At 46.3% G+C, this 13,561-nt stretch overlaps 1 protein-coding gene across 2 annotated transcripts in view; it reads left to right on the forward strand.

Moving 5' to 3' along the window:
* Positions 1-7,893, forward strand: part of BRAF (B-Raf proto-oncogene, serine/threonine kinase) — a 144,573-nt gene extending 136,680 nt beyond the window's left edge. For both annotated transcript variants that reach the window (XM_049894770.1, XM_049894768.1), the window contains one exon: positions 2,684-7,893. In XM_049894770.1, the coding sequence (XP_049750727.1) occupies positions 2,684-2,706 (23 nt within the window). In that variant the 3' untranslated portion in view covers positions 2,707-7,893. The remainder of the gene's footprint in view (positions 1-2,683) is intronic.
* Positions 7,894-13,561: the final 5,668 nt, after the last annotated feature.

The following is a 13,561-nucleotide window of genomic DNA, read 5'->3' on the forward strand; positions in this document are numbered from 1 at the left end:
GTTCTCTGCCCTGTTCTTACATACAGTCAAGTGGAAAATGGAGCTTAGGTTATTCTCAACCAGAAAGCGGGGAAGGTGTGTCACTTTGGCCTGTAATTGATTTTACCAAGATTTTCAAAAAGTCATGAAGCCGATCTGAGTGTTCACACCAAAGAGCTTCACACAGCTGGGGTGGGGCGGGGTGTCCCCAGATGTGCAAGGAGGAGTAGGGGCAAAAAGATTTTTTCTCCAAAGTAGATCCGTCACCTGTTGCTCCCGTTTTCCCTGAGGTTTCTCCACACCTTAGGGACATACAGTGAAAGGTTTCTACTTTCTTGATCCCTAAGCTGTGAACCCTTCCCCCCCACCCCCTCAAGCCTAGCTGTCGTAGGAAAAGCAGCAGACTCTGGAGGGAGGATTCCCAGTGTTCGCTTATTTGTATTTGACTGGGAGCTCATTGATAAGATTTTGTGCTTTGGGGAGTTGTTTTGTTTGCTTTTATTTTGAAGCTAAAATTTAAGTTTGGGGAATAGAATACTATTCCAAAAAACTGGAGTATCTAAGTGCTACAATGAATAGGAAACATTTTCTGAAGGTTTTTTTTTTAAAGCATTTTTTAAATTTGTTTTGCAAGATGTGGCTTAGGTTTTATTATTTTCTGATATCCCCTCAGTGAATGAACTCTAGCTGTTGTTTATAAAGGCTTCTGTTAAGTAAATCCTATTTTCACATTGCCTTCCTTTAATGAGATTTAGATTCTGCTAGATAGAGTGATTATTCATAAGAATGTTGCAAATCACTTTATCTAAAGAAATGTTTTAAAATACTGAAAATAGCAACCCTAACAACATAATGTCCTTGGACCGTAAGCCACAGACATGGGAATGTCTGTGTTTCTAAAGGCTCTGACAACACGTGCGTCTCCCGTGACTGTGCGCACGGTGTTTGCTCCCCAAGGCTTAGTGACGTGGCTGTGGTTTTTACATCAGTGCCAAGCTCCGGATCCTCTAACTTTAAGAGGATCCTTTTAACTTCACCTTCTCTTGACTTTGTCTCATCACTTACACTTGAGGAAAGACCTAGTGGTCTGCTTCTGTAAAGATCACAGCCGGGAAGACCCTATGGAGCAGCTCCACATGGGGTCTCCGTGAGTCACAGGCCGCCCCGGTGGCAGCGAACAACACTTGCTGACTCTGATTTCATGATACCCCAGTTGGTTATTTGTTGGGTGGAGAGGAAAGCATCACTGTCTGAAGTCCCATTAATAGTTATATTCGAGTGGGAAAACAAATCCTTAATTACTGAAAACTGTTCAGAGACTTTCTAACTGGTAAAACCCTGGGCTTTGGAGTCAGAACCTGGCTTTGAATTCCAGCTCTGGAGTTTTCTAACTGTGTGATCTCAGGCAAGTCATTTAGCCACTCTGAGCCCAGTGAAATTAATAGCAGTACCCGCCTCAGAGGGTTATTAAGCAGATCAAATGTGTATGAAGTGCTCGGTGAGGCCCCGGGCGTATAACGGGCACTGAAGTAGAGCTGATATCATCACCACACAAGTCCAGGATTCAGTCAGCCAGTCGTTAGCAGTCTTCTGTTTGTTGGGACATGCCAGCGTTCTCTAGCAACCAGCTGCAATCTAATAGCGATCAGAAAATGGATAGGTTATTCCTGGACTAGCTACTGAATAGCGTAGTCATGTAAGTGATTGCGTGGATCCTCGTCAGAAGCGGCTAGTACTGAAAAACCAGGTTTAGATTGACTGGGTGCTGGTCGTTGTCAGCTGTTAACCAGTCCACCATTTAGCTGTCGGGTATATGACAGGAGGCAGTGGCTTCTAGTTACAAGTAGAAACTGGGGACAAATGGTAGGTAAAAAATAATGGCATGAAGCCCCCAAATCCAGTAAGCCAAAGGAGCTTAGTGCCTCAAAGGGGCTTTGAGTTTTAAAGGATTTCTTCTGCTGAGAATTGTGTTTGGTACCCTGCCCTATGCATGTGTTTAATTTTTTAGTAGTTTGAAAGATCAAATTAACTAGAAATAGAAGGCCCAGAGTTTCTTCCTCTTCTATCAATTGTACGGAGCCCTGGTGTCACGGTGGTTAAGAGCTCAGCAGTTCGAATCCACTACCCACTCCTTGGAAACCATATGGGGCAGTTCTGCTCTGTCCTGTAGGGTCACTATGAGTCTGGATCAACTCAACGGGAACGGGCTAACAGGGGGAATCAAATGTACAATGTTTGACCCGTTATCTTTTGTAAAATAAAGATAATTCCTGCTCATTCCTTCCTGATAATGGCATTATAATAATATAATGTGAAAAGTGAAGATGGGTTGATAATGCCAAGAAAAATCTATTCTGTAAACTGACCTACTATTTTATCATCAGTGTCTGAGAAGTTGTGTGTGTTGGAACTGCTTGCAGCCTGACTGAACTATGGCATGAAAAGCCAGCCGGGGAGACTTCTCTGGATTTGATGTGCAGTTGACACGGCTGCCTTAACGTTTCACTGGTCCGAATTCCATATATTATGGAGGTGGTGTTCTTTCAGAGGTTTCAGCCATTTTGGCTTTTACATTAGTGATAAGGTGGCTAGATTTGTAATGTGTAACTAGTCAGCTTTCAGTGAGGTTTCCGGGAGGCTTTTCTTTGTCTCACAGCTATTTGAGATAAGTTTTTTAAAATTAGCTCTTGTTCTCCCTCTACAGGAGAATTTGCAGCCTTCAAGTAGCCACACCATCATGGCAGCATCTGCTCTTATTTCTTGAGTCTTGTGTTCGTACAGTTTGTTAACATCAAAACAGTTCTGTTCCTCAGATCTTTTTTTAAAGATAAAAAATGTTCAATGCATAAGCTAGTGTGGAACAGAATGGAATTTCCCATCCAACAAAAGAGGGAAGAATGCTTTAGGAACGAGAATTCTCTGCTGCCAGTGTTTCTTCTTCAACACAAACACCACGTGCACACGAGTCTGCCCGCTCCCAGGAAGAAAGAGGAGAGACCCTGACCTCTGACCTTTTGATGGTCAGGCATGATGGAAAGGACCTGCTGCTGCAGCTTGGGAGATTGGCTCTGGAAGGTCTGCCAGCCCACCCTGCCCTTCTAACCACCAGATCTGTGTGTGGCTGATCACCTGATGGGGCGGTTCAGTCACCAAGCCTTGTTCTCTGTCCTGTTCTGGGAGTTTGTGGTGCGCTCTTTCCCCACCCCCACTGGTGAATTTCTGAGGGATGGAACAAAATGCAGCATGCCCTTTCTGTGAGGGGCCTTTCCCTGGGGGCCGTTTCTGTGAGGAGCTTTTCCCCAGGGACCCTTACTGTGAGGGTCCTTTCCCAGGGGGCCCTTTCTGTAAGGAGCCTTTCCCCGGGGACCCTTTCTGTGAGGGTCCTTTCCCAGGGGGCCCTTTCTGTGAGGGTCCTTTCCCAGGGGGCCCTTTCTGTGAGGGGCCTTTCCCCGAGGCGGCCTTTCCCTGAGGAAACTTTCCCCTGATGGTCCCTTTCCCTCAGGAGGCCTTTCCCTGAGGGGCCTTTCAAGCTTTGACACCGTTTATCAACAGGAAGCTACTTCACTGGGATGGAGGGTGAGAGAGAAGAGGAGGTACTGTGGGGTCTGGAGGAAAGGGGAATGCTGCATCTTTTTCCTTACCTGTGGGTTTCTGGCCTCTGTTTCCTCACTCATGAGGGTGTCTGCTGGCCATGCAGGCTGGGGAGTCTGTCACACACGCCGCCTTTTCTCACTGGGTCCAGCAATGAGGACAAGCATTTGGGGATTTCCCCTCCACAATGTAGCAAGTTCTCAGGAAAATACAGTTTATATCTTCCTCCTCAGCTCTTCCGATCAGTCACCAAGCACTCCTGTGGCTCCTTTGCCTAGGACGCAAAATGCCATGGCTGTATCTCTTCGGAGGCCTACAAAACTGCTCAGTGACAGTTTTGAATGTGAGAAATTTATGTAGTTTAAATGTCAGGTACAGGTTTTAATTTCTGAGTTTCTTCTATTTATATTTTTACTGAAAGAAAATAATTTTCAGATTTAATTGAATTGGAATAAATACTTCCCATCAGAATTATATATCCTGCAAATTATATTTTTGTTACATTAGCAACTTTTAAAGAAAAATCGTTATCCTTTTCTCTACCTAAATATGGGGAGTCTTAGCATAATGACAAATATTTATAATTTTTAAATCAATGGTACTTGCTGGATCCACACTAACATCTTTACTAATATCTCATCATTTCTTCCAGCTGACTCTCCCGCAGTCCGCCCTGCATCCTCTTTCCAGCCCTCTGTCTAGAATGTGCACCCTAAAATAAAAATGGTAGTGTCTCCAGTAACTCTCCTTCCTTTTTCCCAAGCCTGGTCTTCAAAAGGTGAATGATTCGGCAGCTGAGTTCCTCAGGCAGAGAATGGAGACATTTTAGGGCTGTTGGGACTGAGGAAGAATGTGTGAAGCCTGACATCAGTTATTTTTATGGAAAGAGCTGCTGTGGTGTTAAGAACCTCATTCTTTCTTACCTTTGCACAAGTGGGAAATGAAACCTGGTCAGGCTTCCCTTGGCCTGTACCTGTACTGCAGTGTAGTGTAAATCACAGGAGGAGTAAGCGAAGTGACTCTGGACATGTTGGTGGCAACTTCCTATCCCTTCTCTGGAGTCTAGAATCACTTATCAGGATATAGGGACATCAATTAAATCAGGTGTCTTAGCTCAGCCAAGGACCTGAGAGAAATTAGACAGGAACTAAAATAAATCAGAGAACTAGTTCATTATTTTAAAACTTCAAATTATAACTCCTGGCCCTATCTACATTTCAGCCTACTGAAGCTCACCACCATTAGATGGCTTTTGCTAAAATCCTGAATTCAGAGGAAGGCCTGCTGAAAATCTCATGGGCTTGTAAAGTTTGTCCCAATAAAATGGAAAATTATCTGAAGTTCTTAGTCAGTTTGAAAGCCGTGCGTTCTGCGGTGTTCAGGAGCAGAGCAAGGTCTTACAGAATTGAGGGTCATAGAGGCGGCAGTGGCCAGGCTGACCAAGGACGGCTGGGGCCAGGGTGCTGCCCCTCCTGAAAGCTGCACTGCTTTGCTTTGAAATACTTTTGACATGGTCATGGTTCCCCAACTGGGTGAAGAAACCTAGGCCTGACCAAAGGGGTGTCCTCTGGATTCAACCAAGCAGGTGATCTGCCAGAGGAGTGAGGCCGAGAGACAGGCAGTACTTAGGGAGGTAGCTGAGAATTTGGATTTTCAAAACAAAATTCAGAGCGACACACTTCCTTCCCTTCCCTTTCGGAATAGGTTGCTATCTCATTTGAAAAAGGGGAGTAGACTTGATTGAAAGCAAAGCTGTGCCCAGAAGCCAGGCTCAGGGTATTCTTGAGAGGTTTTATAGAGCCCTTACAAATAAAAATTAGTAAAACTTTAAAATCTTCCTTGTCTTCATCAAATAGTTTTTCCCCTAGTCTACAAATTGCATGAAAAGGAGTTTGTATTTGGATTGCTTTGTTTCTTGATATTTAGACTGTTGTGTGCTGTCAAGTCAGTTCTGACTCACAGCGATCCTATAGGACAGAGTAGAACTGCCCCGTAGGGTTCCAGCGGGTGGCTGGTGGATCCAAACTGTAGACTTTGGAGCTCCTGAGGAAATACAAGGAAGAGCTCCGTATCCAGGCCACGCACTTTGCAAGGGTCTGTATAGAAGGTGGGCTGCTGTGCTGGCTGGCCCTGAGGCTATGGCGGCCCTGTGGGAGGCTTTGTTTCTGGCCAGGAGAGGTGAACCTTCTGCAGACCTGGAGGGCAGCCACAAAGGACTGTGTTAAAATAGGTGGTCTTCCAGGTGCACCTTTTTCGTCATTAAACCAGTCTTGGTCCTGGACATTTGCCATTGAAGTACTTGGACCAAAAAGCAGTTTTTAAAAAGGGTTTGTGAAGAGAAAGCCCAATGTGATATGTGTATTTATGTGGACCTTAAAAGCAGATTCTGTCTAGCTGTCAAATCTGGTTCCTGGCCGTCCTGCCCCGATTGTACTTAAGATCTGGAAGGACAGACAGGGGTACCTTCAAAGGTAAAACCCCAAAGGGATGTTTTGTATCCATGTGGGTGCTGGAGAAGAGAGTATATATAGTTAAAGAAAGCACTCCCGCCTTCAGTGCTGTCTGCCTAAAGCCCTCCCCCACCCCACGCCGTCCCCCACTGACCAGCCATACCGCACCGGCCCCCACACTTAGCGCACTAGCCACCCTTGCAAACATCGTCTAGCTTAGCTTGAAATACGTCGCAGGGTTCAGGGGACCTTTCCAAAAACTACCTCCTCAGAATGAGGAAACAAATATCTATTTTAAACTTAACAGTCAGGGGCTCCGGAACATGAAGGTGGTTTGAGACTCTAGCTTGGACCGCAGTACTCGTTTGCCCTAGAGGACATCACGTGTTCAAGCGGTGAACGTGTAGCACCGAGTGTCTGCATGTCAGTGCAGGTGGTGCCGCAATCGACTGGGGTACCTTCCAGAATCTGAACCTTGAATCGGCTGCGTGGTGGCACAGTGGTGAAGCACTCGGCTGATAATCAAAAGGCCGGCAGTTCGAATCTACCAGCCACTCTTTGGGAGAAAAATGGGGCAGGCCTGCTGTGTCCTTTGGGGTCACTGTGAGTCAGAATCAACTCAATAGCAACGGGTCAGACTTGCCAAGATGGTGCGTCTTCATCACAAGTTGGCCATGGCTTTGTCACAGGCGTAAGTCTTCGTACAGATGCTGCCCCTCTAGGAGGGTAGGTGGCCACCCATCTGCAAGATCCCCTTCTTGGTCCAGGTTGGCATTGTAAGTGCTCGAGAACCATCAGTCCTCTGAGACTAGCATGCTCCAACCACGAGGCTAGAAAAGCCACAGCCGGAGATGGAAGGCTCCTGTGAGCATGAGCAGGTCACACGTCAGCGTGGTGTAGGCGAGGCTCTGGGAAATACCTTGACAATTTGCCAAATGATCTTACTGTGCCTTCATGATGCAATAAAAAAAAAAAAAAAGCTAAACTTTTAGCAGAAATCAGTGATTTGTAAGAGAGCAGGCACTCTGGCTTCACTCCGCTGCATTAGTATTTTTTAGAGTGCAACTTAACCTGCAAAGATAAATGCACTAAAGAGTTTATAGCCAAAATCACATTAAAAAAAATGAGAAAACGAAGGTCAGTTTTCAGTGAACAAAACTATTTTTTTAATGCACATTAATCCTTAGTATAGTCAGATATATTTATCACCTAGAGCAACTAGGTTGAAAATGTAGTGAAGTGACATTTCTAGAGAAATTTTTCTACTCCCATCGGTTCTTCAAGCATGGAACTTTTATGCCACAGGCGAGTTTGCAGGCAGGTCAGACCTGAGTTCAGGCTGGAGTCCTGCGCGTCGGACTTGGTGAGAATGGTGGGTGAAGCTCACGGCCAAGTGCATCTTCACCATCTCCAGGCACCGCTGCCAGCCTTGGCGTGGGTTTTTTCTGAGTTTGAAGTGTAATCTTGCTCCCCAGGACTGTGTGCGAATTAAGCATTAAGCGAATTAAGGACTGTGCTGCTGCTGCTGCTGCTCCCCCAGCAGACCAGCCAGGTAGGTCTCTGGAAGCATCCATGCCAAGGGTGTGACATTTGCCGTGACTGACCAGGTGGAGCGCCCTCCGTGTGTGATCCTGGTTGGACTGGAGCATCGCAGCATCCCAGTGTCCTTAGGTTGCAGCCTGAGGGGGGCCTGCGGAGGTGGTGACCTGCCTCTTGGCCAGAGGACAGTGGAGTGGTGGTCAGGGTCCTGGGGCTCCAAATTGTTAGCTCTGGTTCAGTCGGAAGACTGGTAAGGTGTTCTGTCAAGTCAGTACACTGGAGAGTAAGCTGTACTTTGTTGTTTTCAGAGAACCCATTGTTCTCACTTCTCTTTGGGCAAAGACATTTGAAATTGAAATTCAGTCCTAAACTCTGTCAGTTGCAGAAAGGGTACTATTTGTAAGGTGGAAGAGAACAAGAAGTTAAGTCCAGAAATCTTAGATTAAGGTAACAGTGCTTTAAAAAACCACATAGGGACAGCTAGTCCCCACCTCAGTGCAGTGAGTGAAGCCCATCTTTTGTTTCAGGATATACAACCCCAACTGATGATTGAATCACCTTCATTAAAATCCTTGGCTTTGTTTAGCTGTTTCGACTAATTACAATGATAAAACTCACTGTTGTGCAGGAGGACACAGTCTTTCTTTTTTTTTTTTGAAGAATTCTGTAGATTGAAGTTCTCTTTGAAAACAAAGAACTGAAATGTTCATTCATGCTAGTATAAAAAAAAAAATGGTGCAAACCATTTGCTTGTCCTGAAGGCTGCCAGCACGTCAGTGCCCCACCACTGGCTGTCCCTGCGGCACCCTGCCCTCCCCTGCCCTGCCCTGCCCTGCCATGGGGGGTCCGATGTGAAACCCACAGAAAACACGCAGGGAAGGTGACGTTTCCAGGGTGGAGCGGGGTCAGCAGTGGGTTGCTTCGCCCCAGTCTGGTTTTGAAAATGACTATGTTGCATTTATGTGTGAAGCCTTTTTTAGCCCACGTGTTTTCGGGTGGTAGCAGTTACATAGGAGGGAACTTCAGTCTAGCATAAGCAACAGAGCTCACAGATGAGGCACAAACGTAGTGAAAATGGACCAAGATGGGGCGGGTGGGGGGATAGATGTGAGGGTGGGAAATAAACTCTAATTACCTGAGATACAGTGTAAGAGTGCAATAAGTGTGCTTTTTTATTCTAAGCTGTGAACGGTTTTTTAAAAAATCATTCCTTCCTGATACACCTGTGTATGTTCGTAGCTGAGGCCAGCTATGTAAACGCATCATAGCTTGTCATTCACGTTGTTACCAACACCCAGCGGCTGACCTATGTCTTATTTATCTTCTTGTTTAGTTTACATAGGGGTGTGTGTGCGTGTGTGCTGTGCCCTCCCCCCGTGTGACATCCTGTGTCCTCGGCCACACCGCACGTATGGCCCCAGTCAGGCCTTCGTGGCACCACCTGTGTGAAGGACGGATCAGAGTGACTCAGGTTAGCAGTGACCACTCTGACCCTTCCTCACTCAGCAGTTGCTGCTTCTGCTAAAATGGGAGAGGACAGCGACCAGGGCTCAGCTCACTGCTGGCTGACACCGGGCCAGGTTCCCTTCAGGAGCTGCAGTGGCTCTGTGCTTTGGGCCCAGAAAGAGGAGATTGCCCCCTTTTCATGCACTTCTCCTCAGGGGGAGAGCAGAGGGGGCATCCGCCCCACCCGCCCGTGCCGGCAGCCGTGATTACTGCCCCAGCAAGTCACAGACACACTTCACGGTAATTCACCTCCGCCCCGCTCAGCGGCCAAAAGAGCTCGTGTGTCGGGCGTGTGCCCAGGGAACAGGTGGAACTTTTTACCTGTCCACAGACTGTACCTGCTTTGCAAAAATTACAATGGAATAACTATTTTTAAAGCTTATTTTTCAATTCATAAATAAAAGAACCTTTATTTTCAGTTAAATGGATGACGTCTCCCTCTTGTTATGTAATCTTCAATGTTTGCTTGAGCCCTTTTTTTCTTTTTTTTTTAATTCTTCCCATCCTTACTTCCTGATACTTTGGTTCTCTTTCCTGCTCAGGTCCCTTCATTTGTACTTTGGAGTTTTTCTCATGTAAATTTGTACAATGGAAAATATTGTTCAGTTTGGATAGAAAGCATGGAGAATTAAATAAAAAAAGATAGCTGAAATTCAGATTGAAGAAATTTATTTCTGTGTAAAGTTATTTAAAAACTCTGTATTATATAAAAGGCAAAAAAGTTCTATGTACTTGATGTGAATATGCGAACTCTGCTCTAATAAAGATTGACTGCATGGAGCTGCCTCCAGCCAGGTCGTTCTTCTAGCACATCACACCAGGGACAGGGCAGCAGGGCCTGGTCACGCCAGGGACAGGGCAGCCGGGCAGCAGGCCGACCCTCTGGGTGGTGGGGGCTGAGAAAGGGATGCTTGTTTCATAGTGCAGGTTACAGTTTGCTGGGTAGAAGTTACTTCTCTGAGGAATATTTAGAAGTAAGCGGCCCAGGTAGAGGCCTGGTACGTTACCTCTGACGTCCGACTTGCGGTGGTGATGGTGGTGTGCCAGCTGTTGGTTATGACCCACCCGTGCTTCATGTGGTGACTTGATGTAGCGGTGGTTTAAAAGGACTGCGGTGCTCTGTGTGTTTCCCTGGAAATGTGGGTTGTAACTGGGTATTTAAGAAGGAGTCTGTGCAAGTTCGCCTTAGAATGGTATCTTTCAACACAACTCACAATAATACGTTTTCTGCAGTGACACAGAAAACGTGCACGTAAGCGTAAATATCTGAAACTACGCATTCATGTTTTTTATGTTATCACCTTAACGCTGGTTTCACTGACTGAATTGACTTCGTGCATTTGATTTCATGACATGAAGTTTGAAAAACACTTCGATTATCTTCAGACATAGCATATCAAAATACTGGGCCGAGTTTCTGGAAGAGAGGCAAACACTATTCTGAAACTTCCCCTTCGAAACCCTGTATCTGAGAGAACATGGAGGGCAGAAAGTCTGCAGGAGGGCTCATTTGGGGAATCCGGCTTCTCATCCTCATGCAGACCCTAAAATGGTGCTGAGACTAAGTATTCTGTCCACCGCAGTGTTCTCATCCAAAAAGCCCAATTCTGTGCTGGGAACCATAAGGAAATGCATTTTCTAAATAACCTCTGTACCTCAATACGGCGGAGCAGTTGTGGCCTTATTATTTAAGAATCTATTACTCTGTTAGAGGTTTTCCTTAAAACTTAGCCTACAGTTACCAATGCCGTGGTTATTATGATCAAATTGTTATAAAGAACTCTACCACACTGGCTCTTCCGGAATTTTCTCTTACTAGGGGCTGTGATAACAATCGGACCAAGTGCCTGGGTTAGATATAGTTCTCATAAATAATAGAACAACAGAACAGAAAGTGTTCAAAGCCAATCTGGCCTGAGCCCCCTCATTCCAGTTCCTGAGTGTGAAGCCCCGAAGGTTGACATGCCTCGGCCCATGTAGCCACAACTCAGCCAGGACTTTTGTTCCCAGGTCAGCACTTTTAAAATCTATATCATTGTGTCGTGCTCATGATGGCTGTAACGAGATCTGGATAGAAACGGGTGCATGTGTGTCTGGAAATGGACATTCTCGGCTTACCTGCCCACCTCTGCTCCCATCGCACCAAGTGACCACACCTAGTCCAGGGGCAAAAGCAGAGGGCCTGCTGCTGAGGTGGGCCAGGTGGGCACACTGACAGGGGCAGCTCTGCCTCCTGGACGTGCTCCTGAGGGGAGGGGGTAGCAACCACAGGACCGACCCTTCCACAGAGTTCTAGGGGCCTGTGGGCCAAGCTGACTGCCGCTGGTCCTGTAACACGCACACGAGTGCTGTTTGCACAGTACCTCTTGCCAGTTTAACTAGAAATCCAGTTGTTTAAAGGCGAAAACTTACACCATCTTCTCTGTCGCAGTCGATGATTCTTTCACCTCCTGCCTTTCCATTCATGCAGCCACTTTTCTCAGTCTCCCAGGCCACACGCCCTAGAGCTTACCTTGAACGTCCTTTGACCCACGCATGGGGAAAGGAGAACGAGGTATCCTGAAGTGCTGCGTAGTTTTACCTTGGGGGGGGGGGCGCTGGGGGCGGAGCCAGCATTATTTCTGTTGGGATCTCTTTACAACTTCACAACTGTCTCTATGTGGAAGCTTTTATTTATAAGTTACACTGGTCCCTGTAAACTTAGCTTAGACCCCGTGGTCTAACACTTGGTCTAGAAGTAACAGCTGCTTCCATTTAGAGAGTATTTACTTCATGCCAGATGCCGTGCTAAGAGCTTTACATGTTAGCACATTTAAACTATGTAATCCGATTGACAAGTGATCAAGTATTTGTCCAAGCTCACAGCAAGTCTGACTCCAGAGCCCTTCTTTAAGCACTACATCAGTTTTTCAAAATGCGGTTTGACACTCATTAAAACCCACTGTCATCGAGTCAGTACCCTATAGGATGGAGTAGAACTGCCCCGTAGGGTTTCCAAGGAGCACCTGGTGAATTCGAACTGCTGACCTTTTGGTTAGTAGCCGTAGCTCTTAACCACTGTACCACCAGGTTTTCCTTGACACCTGTTAATGGGTAGTGAAATCAGTTTAGGTCTCAACTTGCCATCACCTTGTAAGGATGCTAAGGAGCCCCGGTAGTGCAGTGGTTAAGTGTCTGCTGCTAAATGAAAAATCAGTGATTTGAACCTACCAGCAACTCCACGGGAGAAAGACCTGGCGATCAGCTCTGGTAAAGATTACAGCCTAGAAGACCTATGGGGCAGTTTTACTCTGTCACATGGGGTTGCTATGACTCAATGGCCGTAGGTTTGGGTTTTGGTTTTGTGGAGTCCCTGGGTGGTACAAGAGGTTAAGCGTTCAACCACTAGCTGAAAGGTTGGCAGTTCAAACCCAACCAGAGGTGCCTCAGGAGACAGGTCTGGGACCTGCTTCCAAAAGGTCACAATCGTGAAAACCCTATGGAGCAGTTCTCTCTGCACACACGGATGGGGTCGCCATGAGTTGGAATCAATTTGATGGCAACTGACAACAAAGAATAGACTAAGGAGTAGTAAATACTGTGTGCTCACAAGTAAAGACTCTCTCATAAAACTTTTGCTTAGTTTCATATACAGTGAAACCAGAAAGTTGGAACTCAATGGCACTGCTTTTTTTCCGGGTCTCACAGGGTTTCTGCCTTTGACAGGGTGTGTTTACCACTTTTCTATCGCTCTCTATTAAGAATCCTCATAAACATGCAGTGAGTTTTCCTTCTCTGACAGGCTTCCGCCTTACACAGGTTCTAGCTTTCACCGGTTTTACTGTGCACATCCATGTACAGGCAGATTCATACGCTAGGTCAGTGTGAAATACTTCATTCAGCGAGTCATGGTCAAAAAGGTCAACCACATCTGCAGTCATCCGGCTCTACCAGCCAGGCAGCCAGGATTTGTACCTCAGCTCTAACTAGCTGTGTGAGTGGGGGCGAATTACCTAACCAGTCTGTAAAGCTCCTCATCTGCAAAACGGAAATAACATGAGGTTTTAATAAGTTAACATACGTAAAGTGTTTAGAACAGTGCCTGGCCCACAGTAAGTCTAAGCTTTTCGTATTTAACCTCATAGAGCCATCAATCAAAAGGACTTAGCGGATCTTTGGGAACCACGCCCACGGAAGTGTTCCGGTAGGCTGTAGCAGGTGGAGCCCCATCCCTTGGAGCCACAGCCTGAGGTGCACGGCCGAGTGTAGAAAAATGCTGCTTTTTTAGTCACCTTTTAATTCATGTCAAGCAAGTCTGAGTGATTTCTAAGGACAAGAGTAGGGTTGTCCTGCTTGAGCTCACTGTTGCAGACGATTCTTTTCCACTTGATTACATAGTAAGGGGGGGTCACTGAAAATGAGACCCATGAGTGCGAAGAATCTCTGAAGACCTTGAGTGTGTCGTCACCAGTGAGGCGCTCACCTTACCAGGTAAGGAAACAGGGCAGGTGTTGCCA

Source organism: Elephas maximus, chromosome 8 (assembly GCF_024166365.1).
Source record: "Elephas maximus indicus isolate mEleMax1 chromosome 8, mEleMax1 primary haplotype, whole genome shotgun sequence".
NCBI lineage: Eukaryota > Metazoa > Chordata > Mammalia > Proboscidea > Elephantidae > Elephas > Elephas maximus.